Source organism: Kogia breviceps, chromosome 6 (assembly GCF_026419965.1).
Source record: "Kogia breviceps isolate mKogBre1 chromosome 6, mKogBre1 haplotype 1, whole genome shotgun sequence".
NCBI lineage: Eukaryota > Metazoa > Chordata > Mammalia > Artiodactyla > Physeteridae > Kogia > Kogia breviceps.
The window spans coordinates 61744496-61766708 of NC_081315.1; the positions used below are offsets into that span (position 1 = coordinate 61744496).

Here is a 22213-nt window from a genome sequence, read left to right on the forward strand (position 1 = left end):
TCTCTCATAAATGTTAACACTGATTATGAACATTTTTCAGTTCTTATCTAATCTAACTTTTACTATCCTTTCTACCTGGAATTCTTGGCCCTACTTCTTTCCATCAGGAAAATCTCATTAGAAATATATTTCAGCAAGATATGTATTGTTTTTGACCTCTACAGTCCAAAAATACCTCACATAAATTTCTATTGTATCATTTTTCATGCTGTATTATAATCCTTTGTTTGCATTTTTGACATGTTGAATTGAATTGAAATGACCCTTCTGATTACCTGTCACTAGGGCTTTTAATGTTCTCAATTATTTTAATAGTTACAGTAGGTTGTTCAACAGTTATTTGTATTTTCCCAACTGGCATATGCATTTATTAAATAGCTGATTGAAGTTAGAGATGCATTATATAGTCATGAATAGGAGCCAAGTTAACTAACTTATGGAAACACTAAACTTTAGATTTCATATTCTTACCAACTAAAATAACTGATCAAACCTATATTTTTACATGGAATATGATATTTCAGGAAATTAGTTTGTTATAGAATGTTTTACTGCTTTGATATTATTTGAAAAATAGAAAAAGAACAGGAGTGTTCATTATTCTAGATTAAATTTCATGTCTCTATACCACAATTGCAATTTCATATAATATAATTTTTCCACAGCAATAAAATAAAATAAAAAGTATCAACCATAAGAAAACATGTTTTAGCATTTTTTAAACAACTTTATCATATTTTTGGCAAATCCATGGCAAAACTTTGGAAACATTTTGCACAAACATTGGATAAATCAGCTCTAAAACAGCAGTGTTTAAATGGTTTGTAGGTGTAGAGACCACACATCTCAGTTTTCCTAGCATCGTCTGGGCTTACTCTTATTGTCTTGGCACAATTAGTAGCAGCTTTCTTCTTTCACAGAAGGAGCCTAGTTTGGACAGTAAAATTGTAAAGCCATCCTACTTACAGACTGTCTACACAGAGATTAAAAAGGAGACAATAATGTTTAATGCTTAAATGTCCCCATGACTCTCATAAAATCCCCTGAATTTTCATTTTTCAATAAAAATCTTTTTTTTAAAGAAATGAACTATTGGTGTAAACCACTGTCAGTTGTTTTTTTTTTGTTTTTTTTTGTTACTATTTATTTATTTATTTGGCTGCATCAGGTCTTAGTTGCAGCACGTGAGATCTTCGTTGCGGTATGTGGGATATTTCGCTGCTGCAAGCAGGCTCTTTGTTGCAGAATGGGGGCTCCGGAGTGTACGAGCTCAGTAGTTGCAGCACGCAGCCTCTCTAGTTGTGGCGCATGGGACTAGTTGCCCCACGTCACATGGGATCTTAGTTCCCCAACCAGGGGTCGAACACGTGTCCCCTTCAATGGAAGGTGGATTCTTAACCACTGGACCACCAGAGAAGTCCCTCAATAAAAATCTTTTGATTTCACAAAAACAATTTTTGTAGGTTTTTATTTCTGTTTTTTACAAATTTCCTTTAAATATGAATATCTCTCTGTCCTAAAAATTATATCTTATAAATATTCTTTATTTTTCTCTCAAATGAAATGTTTTTTAAACTTTATAAGCATATTCAAGTATTAGGTACTGTAAATGCCTACTGGTCCAACTGTTTAAAACCCAAAAAGATTCCATAATTAATAGAGATGGAAACAACTCCCTCCTAATCATTATGAACTATTGGTTATATTCATGGGGAAAAATCTCTTAGATGGTAATAGCTTCTATTTCAGTGATGTGTTCTCCGTGATTTCAAATTTCCTGTTCTTGTGGTAGTGATATTATTTTTTCCCTATGCTTTATGTACTGGAGACTACAATTGTTATAGTCATTATTTTTGTTCTGTATTCACCCCTAAGGCTTTGTATTGCCTTTAAATGTATTTTTATGTGCAAATTTTTCTAATCTTTGATAACATTGTCCATTTTGTGCTTTCATAATTTCCCTAAATATGCCATTTCCACTCCATTTGAAGGAAAGTATTGAGCAAAACTAGGACAAACAAAGTATTCTGGAGACACGGCTTTGAAATTTACTCCCCCTGGTGGTCCAACGCTCTGTTGTCGTGTAATGTCATAAAAATACTTTCTCTGGTATCAGGAGTTATCATGTAAAATAGATGACAAACAGGTAATTGTTTCCAAAAACATACATGAGGACCCCCTTATCACTTAGTGAACAGATTTTACACATATTTATCTCGATTCAATTATCCCAACTTATTTGTATAAGTTGTGTATAAGTACACTCTCATACAACAAAATGCCCAAACCTTGGATGTTTTTCATGGGGAACAAATGGAAAATTGTTCTTTTATTTCTAAACCTTAAATAATTTCACATAAGTTACCCCTTAAGTTCTTCTATCTATTTTAGATACAGTGTGTTTGAACTTTTCTACAAGTATTTTCTAGATGTGACCACTTAGACATAAATTAAAATAACGTATAAGAACTCATTGAATCAAAGGAGGCTTTCATAATAACAGTCTATTACCATTGTAAAGAGCCTTTGCAATATATAGTTCAACCTCTAAACTTTAGATAAGAGAAAATTGAAACCACTGCATGAAGGTTTAGATTTCCTAAGTCCCAGATCAATGTTCTAGATCAATTCTCTTAATTACATTTTAAAATAAATTTTCTTGCTACTTCTTTATTTTAATTCTGTAATAATTAAAAATACTGTAATCAACTGGATCATAAATAATAATAAAGATGGGCATATATCATTAATTTAGTCAATGAACATTTATTGAGTGCCACTTACTGATAGAGACAGTACAGCAAGTTTAAACAGTTTTGGAAGGTGGGAAAAATTTATTTTCTGATATGTTGAGATTGAGGAGTCTATGATTTATCTCAGTAAGTATTTACAATTGAGCCAGTCATGTGGATAAGCAGCTCAGGTGAGAGAACTGAGATGCAACAGTGGTCGGGGTAAGTTGGCATAGAGAAGATAGATTTAATTATAATATATTAGGAGAAAAGTGTGATGACCTGGAGAGAATCTATGTTTGGGGAAGTTTTTAAATCTCTTCTTTCCTTTCCCCTTTTTATTCCTTTTTTACTTCTTTCTCTCTCCCTCTCATTTTTCCTTTCTTTCTGTCTTTTCCTTTTTTAGCTGAAATTTATGTTTGTTAGTTCTAGGAAAAGTTTTATAGGGAACAAATGTATGGATACCAAGGGGGAAAGGTGGGGTGGGATGAATTGTGAGATTGGGATTGACATAAATACACTATTGATACTATGTATAAAATAAATAGTGAGAACCTGCTGTGTAGCTCAGGAAACTCTATTCAGTACTCTGTGGTGACCTAATGGGAAGGAAATCCAAAAAGGAGGAGACATATGTATACATATAGCTGATTCACTTTGCTGTACAGTAGAAACTAACACAACATTGTAAAGCAACTGTATTCCAATAAAAATTAATTAAAAATAAAATAAATCAAGAAATAGCAGATTAAAAAGAGCATTTGGATTGGTGACATCAGCAAGATAGCAGAGTAGGAAGCCCTGGACTCTCCTCCCACAAATACACATATTCAGCAAGAATTCCTAGACAAATTCCCTTTGTGAGAAATCCAGAAACTAATTGAAAGGTCCCTGTACCCCCAGGCAAATGCAAAGCAAGCCTCACCAAAGCCAGTAGAGAGGTTTGGGACACACTCTTACTGGAATCCCTACTGCCAGCATAGCACCATAATATGAAAAAGAAACACCCTAGCTCTCAGCTTCTCCCAAGGAAGGTAGGGGTTGGTTTGTGTATCCAGGCTCCCAGCTCTTCTAAGGGTGGGGGGGTGGGTCCCCAGAGCACTAACTTCAATTTTGCCAGTCTTGGAGTTCTGGTGGGCCAGACACATTCCATGCACCTGGAGGAAAATGGCGACAGCAGCTTGGGCTGGTAGACATCATAAATAGATCTTACTCCCTGCTCATCACAGAGCAAGTAACAAAACCCACAGCTGACTGCTTCTCCCTGAGGAGGGAAAAAGTTAGAAGAAGCCAGTGAATCTCTGTCCAGATTGCTTGGTGGAGGTCTTCTCCTGTATAAGTCCAGTCCATGAAGACTGAGAGAGGTGCCTGCTTTGTCTAATATGCAGGCAGCAACACAGAAAGTCAAGGAAAATCAAGAATCAGGCAAGAATGTTCCCCTCAAAAGGAATAAGATAAATCTCCAGATATTGACACTACAGAAAGGTACTAATAGTATACATAAAAGAGAATTCAAAATAACTGTCATAAAGGTGCTCACTGAGGTCAAGAAAACAATTCATGAACAAAGGGAGAAATTCAACAGGGAAAAAATATTTAAAAGTACAAAACAGAAATCATAGAGCGAAAGCTAATTAAACTTAAAAAACAAAAAAACCTACTAAAGTGTTTCAACATCAGACTAGATTAAGCAGAATAAAACATCGATGAATTCAAAGACCAGTCATTGGAAATAATTAAGTCAGAGAAGCAAAAAGAAAACAATGAAAAAGAGTGAAAAAACTTTAAGAGAGTTATGGGACACCATAAGGAACCAATATACATATTATGGGATTCCAAGAATGAGGAGAGATAAAGGATGAGAAAAATTATTCAAAGAAATAATGACTGAAAACTTCCAAAATCTGGGGAAGGAAATGGACATCCAAATCCAAAAAGCTTAAAGGACACCAATCAGATAAATCAAAGAAATCTACTTCAAGACACACATTATAATTAAATTGTCAAAAGACAAAGAGAGAATTTTGAAAGAAGCAAGAAAAGAAGAAACTTGTCACATCCAATGGATCCTCCTCGCCTTCTTATAAGACAATTAACAGATTTTCAATAGAAACCTTGTAGGCCAGAAGGGAGTGGGATGATAGACTCACACTGCTGATGGAAAAGACCTACTACCAGAGAGTAATATGCTCAGAAAAACTGTCCTTCAAAAATGAAGACGAGATAAAGACTTTCCCACACAGAAAAAATGCTTAGAAAGTTCACCACCACTAGATTTGCCCTACAAAAAATGCTAAAGGGAGTTCTTCAAATTAAAATGAAAGGATGATAAAAAGAAACATGATAGCATAAGAAAGTATGAGACTCACTGATAAAGGTAAATATATTTAAAAATTCAGAGTAGTGTATTACTGTAATGGCAGTGGGTAAATCACTTTTAATTCTACTATAAAAATTATAAGACAAAAGTATTAAAACATAATTATAACAAAAAAGTTAAAGATACACAGTATGAATAGATATAAATTTTGACAATAGCATAAAGTACATGGATGGGAGAAGTTAAAATGTAAAGTTTGTGTATGTGATTAAACTTGTTATTATCATCTTAAAATTAACATTTACAACTATATTTTATGTTAACCCCAAGGTAACTACAAAAAAATACTTACAGAAGATACACAAAAGAAAGAGATCAAGTATTCAAAATATATCAATAAAAAAATTAAAACAAAAAGGAAGACAGCAAGAGAGGAAAGACAGACAAAAGAACTCCAAGACTAACAGACAACAATTAATAAAATGGCAAGAGTAAATCCTTCCCTATCAATAACTGCTTTAAGTATAAATGGATTAAACCCCCCAATCAAAAGACAGAGTGGCTAAGTGGATTTTAAAAAACAACACTCAACTATATGTGGTCTAAAAGAAAGTATTCACAACAGTCAAGATGTGGAAACTACCTAAATGTCCATTGACAAATGAATGGAAAAAGAAAATATGGTATATACATACAGTGGAATATTATTCAACATTAAAAAAGAAGAAAATTCTGCAATATGTGACAACACAAATGAAACTTGAGGGCATTATGAAAAGTGAAATAAGCCAATCACAGGAGGACAAATACTGTATGATTTCATTTATATGAGGTATCTAAAATAGTCAAATTCATAGACTCAAAGAATGGAATGGTGGTTACCTGGGGCTGGGGAAGAGGGGGAATTGAGGAGTTAATAATCAACAGGCATAAAGTTTCACTTAAACAAGATGAATAAGCTATAAAGCTCTGCTGTACAGCATCATACTTACGGTCAACATAATGTATTGTACACTTAAAAATTTGTTAAGAGGGCAAGTCTCCTGTTAAGTGTTCTTACCACAATAAAATAAAAATTTTTAGAAAAGTACTTGTTTTAGATTCTATAGACTAGATCTGAGACTGTATTCTAGTACTTACTAGTAATGTAAACTTCAAATTTTTTATTATATTCTCTTAGCTCCAGTTTGCTCATCTATATAATAGGAATAGTAATAAATAATATGCAGGGTTCTTACTAAAATCTAATTAACCTACATAGATATAGGAATATCATACTTCTGTTGTATATTAGATACATCTTCTCATATAGAATTTTTTATGGCAAAGCCTTTTTATAGCTCTTGCCTCTTTAGGATCCTGATTTCTCTACTTTTCCCTCTTCACACCATGGAAACATGTTCAAGAATATTTCATCTTTTTTAAGAAAGAGCTTGCCTTGTCTGTGAAATAAGAGCAAATTCGTATGGGTGTTGTTGTAGAATACATCACATCAGGCCTGGCCTCTGGTAACCTCTCAAACACAAGTAGTTTTCTTACTGCCTGGGAAACATATTATTGAAAAATAGAACCTTAAAGAAATGAATTAATTTGTTTTGAATGAAAAGAGGTGACTTAGCCTGTCTTTCCTTCCAGTAAACAGTCTCTTAATACCCTGAGTACTCAATATCCTGAAGAGTCTGAACTAGAAGAAATAGCCTTAAATTGCATCAATTTTCTTCTTGACTTCCTGGGAATATGATACTGGAATAGGTCCTAGGTCCTAGAGTGTCCAAACCAGGAAATCATGCAAAACAGTCATAAATATGTATCTAAATGATTTGAAAATAACCCAGTCTAATCTTTTCTGCAAGAATTTTAATCACACATGTGGTCTACATTGTTGTATAGACTGTGATCCTATCCATTTATTTTGAAGCTGAACTGCCCCAAATATTTTCTGAAATATATTTGTCAATTTAATTCATTATGCATATTAATTCCTAATAAATATTTATTTCTATAGTTTTTACAACTGGGACAGTCATGTTGCTGTTTGGAATTCAACTCCCAACTACCAAGTGATTGCTGATAATCCAGAAGGCTTACTTTTCAAATACAAAAGAGACAGAAAAATTCTCAACGTGGACCCTAAGGTAAGTCTGCTTTTACACTTAGGTATCTCTTCAAATTTTATTGTATCTCTACCATCATTCAAAAATTATTAAATATTTGACCTTAAGCTTTTAAATTTAGAAGTGAAAAGCTATGTGGAAACTTAGAGCATCTACTATCCTTAAAGAAAAAAACTTCAAAACAATAAATTATCAGAAATCAACAAGGAAGAATTTGGGGGGAATTTAAATGGAACTCACATGTGGGAACACCTCTCCATGCCTGACAGCAGAATTAGGTAAGGGAGCCAGTGACAACAAATCTGTTTGCTCTGATTCTGGGGAGTCCAGTCACTTTCTGCTCTGAAAGGGGAGATGAGTCATTTAGGGAAGAGAGACTCTCACCTCACATACGTACCTTTTTTCATGTGACTAACACTGAAAACAGTATTGTGTTTAGTGCATTTCTGAGCATTAACTTAGAAAATACATGTGATTTAAATATTTTAAAAACATGTCCCATGATATTTTGAATTTGTTCAAAGACAAATGTTTACATCTTACATATTCTCAAAGACTACATTTACATCATGACTTTTAAACATGATTTGTCATATAGCTGGGGGCGAAGGTTGAAACATAAAAGTTGTATGTGCTTGGGTTGCTTTGGTGGGTTTTTTTTAACTTTTGGAAAAACATGTTACTCACATGACAGTATCAATCTAAAATCCAAAGTCAAGGGAAATAGTTCTTCATAGTGAAAGAATAGAAATTGTGTGATCTGTCTGGGGTAGGTAAAGGATGGACCGAAGGTAAAGGGGAGTCTTAATCTAAAAACTTTTGAAACAGTTTTTCAAAATAAAAAATATTTAGTTTCACATCCACTTAATGTAGTTCTTTGCTCATAAAAAGTATTTAGTAACTATGTGTTCAAAAAATGAATAAAGGAAATTTTGTAGCAAGAAATAGATTCTTGTTTGAATCAGATACAACTTCAAACACAAGAAACCCCAAGCTGGTGACTTAAAGAGAAAAGAGACTTCTTTCTCTCTCACTTGTAAGTCTAGATAGTGGCTGTCCAAAGTTGGAGTGGCAGCTACACTGTCATCTGGGCCAAGGTGGCCCTCATCCTCTTAGGCCAACATAGATCTCCAGCCAAAACAACCACATTTAAAACAGAATGTATGGAAGAAGGTGAGTAGGTACAAAGAACGTGCCCCCACTGCCTTGTAAGGAAGTTTCCCCAAAGCTACCACACTCATGGTCACTTATGTTCCATGGCAAGAGCTTAGTCACATGGCCATATCTTGCTACATGGAAGGCTGGGAAATGTAATCTTTATTTAGGTAGCCATATGTCCAGCTAGAAACAAGAGTTCTACAAAAGGGAGAAGAGAGGTTTGGGTAGACAACTAGCAGTTCTGTTACTAGATTGGCCTTATGGACCACCCCCCCACCCTTGTGCCCTAGCCTGGCTGAAGACCCCTGCCTTGGCAGGGGAGCTTCTTTTCCTGTTCAGATTTGCACAGGCAATAACAAAACTGATGCTGAGATTGAAATAACACAAGCTTTATTCAATGGCCAAAGAATGGAGAAGCCGGAACTTAGTTCACAAATCCACTTCTAGTCAGGGGGTGATCAAGGCAAGATTTTTTAAAATAGGGTTAATGACAGGAAGGCATATGCATTGGCTTTCTGGGAATAGGCGGGGTTCTTCCTGGAACTGGTGGCCACCTCCTTTTTCTCCTTCTATGGTGCGGTACTTCCTGTTATGGCCACCGGCAGGTGTGTCACTTAGCATGCTTGTGTATTACAATGAGTGTATGATGGGGCTCAAGGTCTACTGAAGACCAGGTCATCAGCCATTTTAGATTTGGTTGGTTCTAAACAGTTCTGGTGGCCTCCTGTTTTTCTCTTCTGGTGGTTTCCTGTGAGACAAAGATAACACTTCCCCACAGCTTACATTCCCTTGGGGGAAGGGGAGAGTTAGAGTTAACAACCATGGTGACAGTTTCTGACACAACGCTATCTCCTTCGAAAGAGCACTACTCTTTTTTTTTTGTTGTTGTTCTCAGGTTTCTCATTAGTAAGATGAGGGACTGGACCTGAACATTAGTAGGGCCATATTTATTATGAATCTATGAATAGCAGAGAAGTTTATGAGTGCATCTTCTGTCTAGTGGTGCCTCTATACTCATCAGAGATGGATGTCAAAATGTTATCATTTGAGGCAAATTACAGAAAGCTTAATAAATAGCATTCACAGTCTTTTCCTTTTTGAAGGCTAAAGTATGTACATAAGAAAAGATATAAATTGATTTATAGCATCATTAAGATGTATGAAACAAATTTTTGAATCAGTTTTGAATGATATCACACAGACTCTTTTATGGCTCTATTTTAACTGATGCCATATACATATATCAAGAATGTATGTCATGAATTAGTTTTTGTCTATGTCTTTGAAGAATCATTATTGAATCCAAACTTCTGCTTGACTGGTTCAAATAACTAACTAAAACACACATTTACAAAGTAATCAATCATGATCTTTCAAAGACTTAGTCAACAATCCATGAAATATAACATCTTCCTCTTTTTTCCTGGAAGATTTTAATTATAACTCAAAAGATTCATGATGAGTCTGAAGGAAAGGTACTTCCAAAATCTTGGAGAATGAACAAGGATTTGGTTAATTAATGATAAAAGTAAAGAATTATTGGGTGAGACATTCAATGATATTTGGGTACTTCTATTTCTTTAAATTTTATTTTAAGCTTATCTTTTTAAAGATAAAAACTTACTGGAAAAGAATGTCAGTCTCAGCATTAATAAACAAAATTCTAGGCCTTACTTTACTATTAACTGGCTTCATGGCCTTGAGAAATTCACTTTACCTCCCTAGGCTTTACTGTTCACAACTGGAAGATGAGAGTCTGTTGTTGTTGTTGTTATCATTGTTTTCTGATCTCTGGAGTCCCTCTACAGGCTCAGACCTGATTCACAGAGATTCTGACTCAACTGGGCCCAGAAGTACATATTTTCATAAGTGACCAGTGTGATTCTGCTGTAGATTGCCAAGAACCACAATTTGAAAAAGTCTTATCTATAAAAACACAATAATCTCAAGAGATCTGGTACTCTGTTCTCAAACACAAGTGTTCTCAAACAAAATATAACACATATATTTTCATTTTTATGGACTAAATATAAAAGTATCATGTACATCACCTACCTGATTTCTTAGCTTCTTCACCCTCATCAAAGAGCCATGATCCTTTTATATTTCATGCATCCACATAGAAGCTCTTACAGGCCTGCAGGAGAGTCAAGAAATAAGCTAATATGTCAAGTTTTTTGAACTATGAACAATGATATGAGTTACATTTTTATAGTCAGTATTCTTCTTAATAATTTTGCTGACAATTCTTCCTAAGATGAACACCTTCTAATAACTCCATAATTAAAGTGCTATAAAATGTTGTAAGAACAACACAGCTCAACTCTCCTTCAAGTACTCTCTTTGAAATATTTATGCTTAAAATTAAAGGGGTCAAGATAAATGGAAAGTGTAAACACTGGTAAACAGGATGTGTTTCCTTTGTACAACACAGATGTAGACTCAATTCTGAAGCATGGTTCCTATGAAACATAGTTGTTTGTGAATGGTAAGAGTCGAAAAAAGAAAACTGTGCAGGTCTTAGAACAAGTAATATGAGTTCATTGGTTAAGAAATTCCCAATGCAATAAGAGTTTGGTTGCACTGAAAACAGAACCACTGGCTTTAACTTCCCTGCATCTGTATAACATCTGGAACAAATAAGGTCAGTTTCTACTTTTGAGTGAAGAATGCTTGTCTAAGTGATTCACACCCACCAAAATGTTTCCATTGTATTATTTTTAGAAGGATTGAGGGGATGCACTTTGCACTCACTCCTCTGAATTATCTGGACAAATGAGAAAAACTAGGCATTTTTCTTTTGCTTATAGGAAACATTAACCTGAAAGAGTTTGCTTTGAATCTTAGCCTAACATAGGTTGTCTAAAACCTTCATGATCTACTAATAAGATGAGAGATTGTATAAAATGTTTAAAATAGGAAAAATCTTCCACAGTTACACCAGCTTTTTTCCTTTCCCCTCCCCTCTTCTTTTTACTAATGTGAAAACCCATCACCTGGAAAAATGTCTGGTTAATAGGTACTTAATAAATATTCATGGAACAAATGATTAAATGAACGATTCCCTCCAAACACACAAATATAATGCTATAGTAATTCAAAGTTGAGGAGTGGATTATGTCACTGATGCTTGAGGTAACAGTGATAGCTAGAAAGGGTACAGTCACACCACTCTGTATTGATCCAAGTAAGTCAGAAAATAAATTACAGGAACTTATTGGTGGAAACAGCTAGTGTTGCCATAATTGTAGGCTTTGTTGGGGTTATACAGAAACCTTTATTTTGGTATGTGCTTTCAAGTGTTCTTGTGCAGTCCCAGGAATATGTAATTTAAGCTGTCTCAAATTAAGACTATTAAATTAGAATATGTTTTTGATTTATGAACAAATTGACACAAACAGTTTAAATGACTTGCTCAAGCTCACAGAGTTCATCATTAGTAGAATCTAGCGATGGAGCTTAAACATACATTTGAGACACCATAGGGAATGTAAAGATGAGCAAGAGTTCAACCCTTGCCATTTAAGTGCTTGAAAGATTTTTAAGGAAACAGGCATGTAAAAAATATAACTGCAACATAAGGAAGAAAGTGATATGCTGCAAAAAAGAGAAATGCTTTGGGGATTCAGTGGAAGAAGAGATGACTTTTGATCTGAGGCAGGAGCCAGTAGAAAGGGGATGGTGAGGGGACAGCATTGGGGATTATTAGGTGATGATTAATAGAGGAGGTAATCTTTTAACTGAAATTGAAGAATGATTAAGAATTGAACTCATAGAGATGGAGAAGAAGATAATGCCAGGAATGAAACCTATTAACAAAGATAATGTTGATGAGTGTAAAACAAACGCAAAGAAAACCTAAATAGTTCAATTTGGCTGCTGGATTGGTTTGGAGAAGGAGCAGAATGGGAACTGAGCATGGAAAGGTCATGAAAAGCCTTGAATGCAAGACTGATAAGGACCTTGGAGTAGACTTGACAGGAAATGGGGAAATATGCCCAGGCTCTTGTGCGGGGAAATAACAGGAAGAAAGTTGTGTTTTAAGGAGATTAGAGGGTATAGATTACAACAGACTAGGGAGAAAGACTGGAGAAGATGAGAGCATAACAGTAATCCAGGTGAAGAGCAAAGAGAACCAGAATTAGGGGCCCTACCATAGTTAGGATGTTTCTGAGTTACGTTTTTAGTATCGCAACTGCCTGGCCATTCAGGTAAAGACAAAACTTAGAGAATATATCAATGAAGAAAAAGTGATTGAGAGATCTCATTTACTCCAACACTTAGGAAAGAGAAAGAGAGTTAGTTCTAGTGCTGGATGAGTATAGAGAAAAAGGTGAGCTGGATGGATGTTAGTCAGTCTGTCGCCTCTTCATTCTTCCTTACATCCTCCTGTTCCTCATCTGATGTTTACTGAGTAACTACTGGACACAGTGAGGTATAAAAAGTGAACCAGAAAGGTGGGTTTCTTGCCCTAAAAAGCTTATAGGTTAATTAGTGGGTGGGTGAGAACATAAAATACGTACAGAAATATGGCAAGCTGGAAAGTGACCTGAGAGGAAAGAAAATGCTCTAAGAATTCAAAGGAGGCAGAAGTTACTTTGGACCTAAGGCATTCAAAAAAAAAAGTTAATGAAAGAGATAGCATCTGAACTGGATCTTGAAGGATGAGTATGGTGAAAATATGAGGACTGGAGCCGAGGAGTATTCTGATAAGAAGGTACATCACATAAAAGGTGTGGAAGCACAGAGCATGCGGCTACATGCGAAGGGAGAGGAGCTCCTTTTGGCTAAAGAGTCATTCTCAGCATGGGCCAGACATCAGAATTACCCAGAAAGTTTTAGAATATTTGATCCCCAAAGATTCATCCCCAAAGATTCTAGTCTAATTTGTCTGGGTGGAAGGCCTGGGCATCCATATTTAAAAGCTCTCAGGTGATTCTTAACTGCGAGCAGTGTTGAGACCAAGGTACAGGAAGGAGAGAAATAGCAGAGAAGTTTTGAGAGAAAATTGAACTCCAAGAGTGGAAGCCAAATCTAATGAGTTTTTGCCATTCTGCACAGTTCAATGAAAATCTGTACCATTTGTGTTATGACTTAGAATCAAAATTTCTGAGTACAGAAATGATTAAGATATTTTGAAAGGAGGTTATTTTTCTGTTGGCTAAACTCCAATTGGTGTTCAAAAGAAAATCAATTGTATGAAAAATGTGAAATTCAGTAAGACAGAGGCTCCTTTTTGTTACTTTGTTTAGTGTCTAACAGAGTGCGTTTGAATATAGTTCCCTGATAAATAGCTGATAACAAAACAAGCAAACAAACAAAAATGTTAAAAGATCTTAGAGATATGTGGTTTCTATTAGATGTAGGAAATTGAAACAAAAGACATTATTATAACATAAACCTTTCTGGTTCACCCTGAGTGTCACAAAACTTGGACAATATGCAATGCAGATTGTGCATTGATTTAGCAGAATGTATTTCTTTTATCTTTACATATCAATACTCCTGTCTATACAGCAGGTGCTCTCCAACCCATTCTCCTCTTTTTGAAAATCACAACTGTTCAAACATAAAAATGTGCTACTTTGGAATGCAAACTGTTATCACAAGAGCTCTTCATCAACATCCAGCCCACCATGGCTTGACTAGTAGCAATTTCCTTCACTTCTATATAGCATTTCCCCTTCCTCTCTCCTCACGCCAGCCAATCAGAACACTAAGCTCCACCCCCTAGAGGTTCAAACTGCATTGGTCTATGGCAAGGCCCAGGAATTTGTATTTTTTTAAATATTTTATTTTATTATAGTTCACTTACAATGTTGTGTTAGTTTCAGGTGTATAGCAAAGTGATTCCGTTCTACATTTATATATATTTTTTCTTTTTCAGATTCTTTTCCCATATAGGTCATTACAAAACATTGAGTATTGTTCCCTTTGTTATACAGTAGGTCCTTGTTGTTTATCTGTTTTATTTGTAGTTGTGTGTATATGTTACTCCCAAATTCCTTATTTATGCTCCACCCTACCTGTCCCCTTTGGTAACCATAGGTTTGTTTTCTATGTCTGTGAGTCTATTTCTGTTTTGGAAATAAGTGCATTTGTATCATTTTTTTAGATTCCAGATATAAGTGATATCATATTATATTTGTCTTCTGTCTGACTTATTTTACTTAGTATGATAATCTCTGAGTTCATCCATGTTGCTGCAAATGGCAATATTTCATTCTTTTTTATGGCTGAATAGTATTCCATTGTATATATATACCACATCTTCTTTATCCATTCATCAGCCAGTGGATATTTAGGTTGCTTCCATGTCTTGATTATTATAAATAGTGCTGCAGTGAACATTGGGGTGCATATATTTTTTGAATTATGGTTTTCTCCAGATATATGCCCAGGAGTATTTTTAAATGTCTCCTCAGGTGAGCTTAAAGATTAGCTGGATTTGATATATACTGCTTTTCATAGTGATATATCATTAGCTATTGTTTCACCTTACCATATGTCCATAAGGTAATCAAACTTCATTCCTCTAAAACACCTTTTAAGTCAACAGTCTTAATTTTAATTGTCTAAATTACACATTCCTGAGACTGCACAAACTGACTACAGAATACAAACCGTACACCAAAGGCTTCTGGATAACCTTCACAGTAATATGAATGACCACAGTAGATGCTTCCACTGATAAATCAACGCTATTTTTCCTTACTTTCTTGGATCATTATAGAATGAGGGTGATGGTACTCATTCTTGCTGTCATGGCCTCATCAAGAATCATTTTGTCAGGTAGGTTTGCCCAGAGGCTTATATGAAACATACATGACAGAGACTTATAAAGCATAAACTGAAACGTAGGGCAGAAACCCTTTTCTGGTCTCTAATGCTGGCATATGGCAGGTACTTAGTAAACATCTGTTGAATGAATAAACTGAATATTAAATATTTGCTGAAGAAATGAATAGGAGGGCCAAAAATATCCTGTTAACTTTTTAGGTTAACTTTAAAATATTTTAGGATCTTAGACATTTGGAACATAGGTAGAGTTAATGCTATTTTTAAAGAGTTGAAAATTGCCAGAGTAATTGACTCTGGTGCTTTTCTGTCCTTGGTAGGTGAGTTAACCCTGGGGGTCCTTTGCTGAACTTTGGAGTGCTGATTCTAGGTGTCCAGGGCAATGGCGCTGTGCTAGGTTCTTGGTATTTTATTATTTTTAAAAATGAATGTATAGTCATTATTGTATATGATACAGATGCAAAAAGACACAAAAAATCAAAAAGCCAAATTTTACTTTCTTTTTCTATGAGCAAAACAATATCTAGGTGAATAAGGTTTAAAATTAAAAATAAATTCTACTAATGAAAACATATGTTTTTGTTTGGGGGGATTTTGCTTGTTTGTTTGCTGAATTTAGAGGACGATTCCAGCAATACCTCCTCCAGCTCCTCTCTCCTCCGTTCACAACCCCCCACCCAAACACTTGCTACTATTAGTAGGAAAGGTGTTAATTGCCTCCTAATGCTGCCTCCCAGCTCATTGACTATGTTAAAATCATCTGGAGCCTGTCACAGGCTGAAATTTCTCTTCTCAAAATGGTGGTCCATAACATTCCTACATCCTTTCCACAGATGGTTCGAATTTATTCTCTTAAAGCTCTACCCTCACTGAAGGTCCTCAGTTTTACAGTCTGCCTTTTCACAGGGCCCAGGTATATTTCCTATTGGATAGTTTTTTGTTTTTGTTTTTTTTGTGTGGTATGCGGGCCTCTCACTGTTGTGGCCTCTCCCGCTGCGGAGCACAGGCTCCGGGCGCGCAGGCTCAGCGGCCATGGCTCACGGGCCCAGCCGCTCCGCGGCATGTGGGATCTTCCCAGACAGGGGCACGAACCCGTGCCCCCTGCATCGGCAGGCGGACTCTCAACCACTGCGCCACCAGGGAAGCCCTATTGGATAGTTTTTAAAAGAACCCATATTGACTAGAATAGGTTTAAGAGAAGCTATGATTTCTTCAAAGTCTTCAACAGCATTCTCTCAACTCCATGCAAACAAACTTGAATTAATGGGGCAGGGAATACTTACTGAATCACCAGCACTTTTTTGGCTCCTGGATTTTCCTCAGAGGGTTCTTGTAAAAGTTGCTTTTAAACTGTGGCACAGTCACAGTTATTAAGTAAAGCTGAGGCCTTGCCAACTTTCTGGTTTTGCTGCCAAAATTACTGAATGTTTGGTTGATTATAGAAAACACCCGCCTACTAAGAAGCTTTTAAACATTTTCTCCCCTGGGCAATCACTTGCTATACCTGAACTGAAAGTCCACCACATATAAATTAAGTATTTACTCAACTAACTGATAAAATCAATGACCTTGAGGAATACATTAAAAATTACACAACAGAGCTTGGCTTTTATGAATTAAAACTCCTAAAACTTAAATGTGATGACCTCTTCTTGACCTGGAAAACTGATTTTAATTTTTATGCAGTATTATGCAACAACCCCTAGAGATAAGCACATTGTTGTTAAGTGTCCAATATATGAACTCATATATAAGGTGTAGCACAGAAAAGGTGAGCTGGAGGAAAGAAAAAAATTAAATATATAATTTAAAATTATTATACATATATATCAATGCTTAGTAGTGAAAGTATGAATGATAATCCTTCACCGTCCAAGCTGAATATCTGCTGTGAAAAGAAAAGTACATATTTCAATAAAACATACATGACAAAGGAAAATTGCTGTTTTAAACCTCCGACTAGGACAGCCTAATCAAACATTATGCCAATGGTAAAACAGACCAAAACAGAAATGAGAATGGAGAAATATGAGGAAGAGAGCTTTAGCCCCAATTCATGCTCACTTTTTTGCAAATTTGTCACAAATCAGGACAAGGAAGGAAAGAGTGGAAGGTTAGTTTCTTGGCTAAATGAAAGGTTTAAATAAGAACAAAATAATTGTTTCCTTAATGATTTCAAAGACTGATAACTAATGACATAGAAGCAGGCACCAGAAACACAGAGTCAGGCGTGGAGTCATTGTTGGTGCAAGACCACAGTTAATGGATTATTTCTAATTCAAAGAGAGCATGATTTCTTCTGGGTCTCAATAGTTGAACATGTAGTTAGCTCCTTAACGATCCACCACCCCAGCAGATGCTTACAGTTTCTGAGTCACTGAAATCCTAAAGCAGGTTGAGGGATATTGAAATATATTGGAACATTGAGCACACTAGCATGAATAGTAATCAAGTCCATTGGCAAGAGAGAAAAATCTCATGTTGATAACTTCTAAATGGTTATTGCTGCTTGGGATGTCTTCAGCATAAATATTGGTGGCCTCAGTGATACACATAGCCTCAAATAGCTGAAGCAAGAGTAAAAAACACAATAAAACATACAAACAAATGGCAGCCCCAACTTGGTAACCCAGAACACTACCTTAACAAGCACGTGAGGCTGCTCTCCAGAGAATAGGTTCTTAACATTTTGGGAAACACAACTTATTTTAACAATCTGATACATTTTATGGATTTGCTCAGAAAAGAAAATGCACACATGGGGCCACACACAGAGTAATATAATAATATTTTGATATTCACAAGACCTGCCTAAGTCCCTTAATGAATTCCACTTGAGAACTGAAGACCTAAGGGCTCTCCAAAATGCCTGGGATCAATTGAAAGGGGCTAGAAGAACAACAGGACAAGTGGGAAAGTGTGGGGAATAACCACCAGGACTCAGGCAGGGAAAAGCTGTTTAAGACGGCCAATAGGTAAAATGATTTGGAGTTAAATAGATCTTGTCCGCTTCGTGATTAGGGCAAATTACTTAACCCCTTCGGAGCACTTCTCTACCTCGGTTTTCTTATCTGTTAAATCTGTAAAAAAAAACCATTTTACACAAGGTTGTTGTGCTGATTAAATGAGAGGACGTGTTTAATGTGCTATTGAATAGGTGCTCTGTGAATGGATATTGTTTCCTGGTGGTGTATAAAAGTTCTAAAAGAATTTCATTTTTTATTGGAATAGTTAAAAACTGGATATAATCCATATGTCCATGACTGGGCAATGATTAAATAAATTATGATACATCATCACAGTGAAATAGTATGAAGCAGCTTTAAAAATGGGTTAAAGCTATACTTATTGAAGTTGATGTGCTAGTATGGTTAGATGTTTATTTACACTATTAAATGGAAAAAGCAAGCTGTAAAACAATATTCTACCCTATAAAGTACTCATCATTTATATAAGAATTTCCCACTGATGGACATTTAGGTTGGTTTCTGTTTTTCTCCCTAGGTTTAAATAACAACTCTCTATAATCAAGTTTCTGATTTTTTTCTTTAAGATGGACTCCTAAAAAGGAAATTGCTTAGTCAAAAGATACATACATTGTAAAGCTTTAGAGAGATATTGTCAAATCACTTGGCAGTTAACCCATATCAATTTACAGTTATACCTGAACTGTTTAAGGCTGTCCTCAAACCATGCTCTATTTATTTTGCATACTTTCGAAGCTTTGTTAATTTTATAGTTCAGATTAATTGAGGGTCACTTTGATTTTCATTTTCAGTTATTATCAGGGATGAACATTTCTTTCACATGCATGTTAGTATATTGCCCTCTACAAACTTTTCTATGGAGTTTTAGGTTTTGGTTTTTTTTTTTCCATTAAATTTAAAGTATGAAAGGTAGAAAATCTTTGGCTTTCATATTTCTTTTTTTGTTTGTTTGTTTTTTTTTTTTTTTTTTTTTTTTTTTTGCGGTATGCGGGCCTCTCACTGTGTGGCCTCTCCCATTGCGGAGCACAGGCTCCGGACGCGCAGGCCTAGCGGCCATGGCTCACGGGCTTAGTTGCTCCGCGGCATGTGGGATCTTCCCGGACCAGCGCACGAACCCGTGTCTCCTGCATCGGCGGATTCTCAACCACTGCGCCACCAGGGAAGCCCGGCTTTCATATTTCTTTGTGACACATTCCAACTTAGATATCTATCTTTTCACATTTATAATATTTTTGGCATACAAATTTTAAATTTTATATAGTCCAAACTATTGATTCCCCTTTCTGATTTCTTCCAATGATTTTATGTTTAAAAAGATTGCCATACTAAGAATGGGCAAGTATTAAATGATATTTTCTTGTAGATTGGATTATGGTTTCCTTTATACATTTAAATCTATAACTTTTCTCAGATTTTGAAGAGTAAGTTTAGAGTCTTTTTACTTTGGTCAATTATTCTTTTTCAGTAATTTATAACCAATGATCTTATCCCAGTGTCTTGTTTTACTCATATTCTATATTTGGCTTGGAGTCCCCATCTCTCCTGGGACCTAGTAGTGACTTCAGGCAGAAGTCTTTTAGCAACTCCTTACAGTGCTGTGAACTTGGAGTCAGAGTTTTCTAAGTGCAGAATTTTCTCAACCAACTGCATTGTTTGTTGTTGTATATGTGAGATTATTTCTAGCATTCTTGTTATCTATCATTAAGGATATAGATATAAAATGAGCATGTATCAAAGATTTTTAACTCATTAATTAATGAGGAACTGGTAGATGTTACTATTGATTCCAAGAAGAATTCAGAGCAGAGACATATAAAGGGAAAAAGAAATTTTGAAATGAATTTACAACTAGATGCAAAACTGGTCTATCAAAATCAGTGCAAAACTTAGTTGCAGTCCATCAGACACAACTGCTTTGCATTTATACAGACAAGAAGTATTTGCATTATTATCAGATTTCTACAACTTACAGAGTTGTAATATCAGTCAAAGATGAGAAAACCTAAATTAGTAAGTAGTCAAGATAGTCACCATTTGTTTTTTGCCCTTTCACAGTATCTCACAATTTTCCCTGACAGTCTCCTCCCCTCTTTTTATCATAATAATTTCAAAGAAAGATTATTCTTATAAAATAAAGCTGGTCTCATTAGAGTTGACTGAGTTTTTACATAGGTGAAGTAAAAATTTTATTTTACCATATTGGACACCTTAAGTTGCCCATGTAAACTCTAAATCCATATAATTTTGAACAAATACTAAATTAAACTGTGCTTGGAAATTTTCATAAGAACTCTCAAGTTGGATTTTTTTAAACCTCTATTATTTGTTGACCTGAGGCTAGGAAACCAAGCCCAAGTAATGCTCAAGTTAGTTACACAGAATATATAATATTCTTGGACTTTTTAAGCCAAGAAATAGGCCAGGGCTTGGTAGGCATTACTTCCATAAGTAAAGTCAAACTTAATACCTGAAAATAGTGGCTGTTTCTACCTGATTAAATAAGCATTATTTTCAAGTATGACATTCTAGGCAAGGCCCTGATTTTATAATTTGTACTATTATATTATGTACAATTATAGATGACAGAGCACTATTGAACCTATGCAAATAACTAAATGGCCATGGAAAGTAAGGAGACAATATAAATTTCTGAATCCTGGAAGAGAAGTGGGAATCAGATATCATTTTAAAATGTTTCACTTCAGTTTACAAAAGCAGACTTTACTACATTGCAGTGGGTTACATATTGCTTAACAAGAGAGAGATAGGGTAGTTCTTATATATCTGAAAATAGAACATTAAAAGAATATCAAGAATATTCCAGACAAATAGCCACAACATAATTTCTCTTATTAGTTCATTCAGTCTTATTATAATTGATTCCTGCTCCACTGGATCTTCGGTTAGCTGTCCTATGCAGTCCTCTCGTTTGGCCAAAACAGGACCTGGAAATCCTGACTCAGTCCATCGGCAGTGCAGTTTGGAAGTTGTCTAATCTATGCGTCAGCTCAGCTTTGAAGTGTCAATAATTGAAGTACCTGGTATATTTCTTTTCTACAATATTCTGACACTTTTCTTCTTAGTTGAAGACACAGATTCTCACCTGTAACTATAAGAGAGACTTCAAGGAAGCATCAGAGTAAAACAATACCATCTGTAGGTGATAGAGACTTAAATTGGCTGAGTGATTTATTACTAATAATTTTCAAATGTGAACAGTCTGATGAGGGTTCATAATAAGAATAATGAAACAAAATGGTTAGGCCTTTCTGTGGCATGCAAAACAAAGGTGATAAAGCCATTCCCTGCCCCCTGCAAAAACAAATATGACAAACCATCTAAGGATAATGATTAAATTTATGTTAAAAGAAGTTTGTGAGTGCTGTATTTGATTCGGAAAAATGGATGAAAATAATTTTATAGAGGAAGAATTATTGACATATGATGTAAAATAATCCTGAGATATAATTGTTTATACCAGGAACATCAAGTAAGAGGTTCAGTAAGTCTGCAGTAAGACCTAAACATTTGTAACTTTAAAAACAAGAGCTGAGGGCTTCCCTGGTGGCGCAGTGGTTGAGTCCGCCTGCCGATGCAGGGGATACGGGTTCGTGCCCCGGTCCGGGAAGATCCCACATGCCACGGAGCGGCTGGGCCCGTGAGCCATGGCCGCTAAGCCTGCGTGTCCGGACCCTGTGCTCTGCAAAGGGAGAGGCCACAACAGTGAGAGGCCCGTGTACCACAAAAATAAACAAGAGCTGAAATTATGACAGATAACATTATACTACTGTTGTCTAATATCATCAGGCTCAGTACCACCAGAACTCTGCTAAATATAGCAAAACCTGATGGAAATATTCCTAAGAGTTGCAATCAGTGTTTTCCCTGAGGGTAAATATTATATGACAGCAAGGGCAATGACATAACTCCAGGGACTTCCCAAAAAGCACACAAAATATCTGAAATATTTATGTTAATAACATTATACCTATACAAATCTAACCTCGGCAAGGCTGAGCACCTCTTCTGATTTAACAACTCTTCCCACAGAATTCTACAGAAAAATCTAATTCTTTCTGGCACCTCTTTTCAAAGGTGAAAAAA

The 22213-nt window shown here is 35.5% G+C and overlaps 1 protein-coding gene across 1 annotated transcript in view; it reads left to right on the forward strand.

The window, feature by feature from the left end:
- Positions 1-22213, forward strand: part of CFAP299 (cilia and flagella associated protein 299) — a 582341-nt gene that overhangs the window by 555679 nt on the left and 4449 nt on the right. The window contains exon 5 of the mRNA XM_059066513.2: positions 7058-7187. Within this exon, the coding sequence (XP_058922496.1) occupies positions 7058-7187 (130 nt within the window). The remainder of the gene's footprint in view (positions 1-7057; positions 7188-22213) is intronic.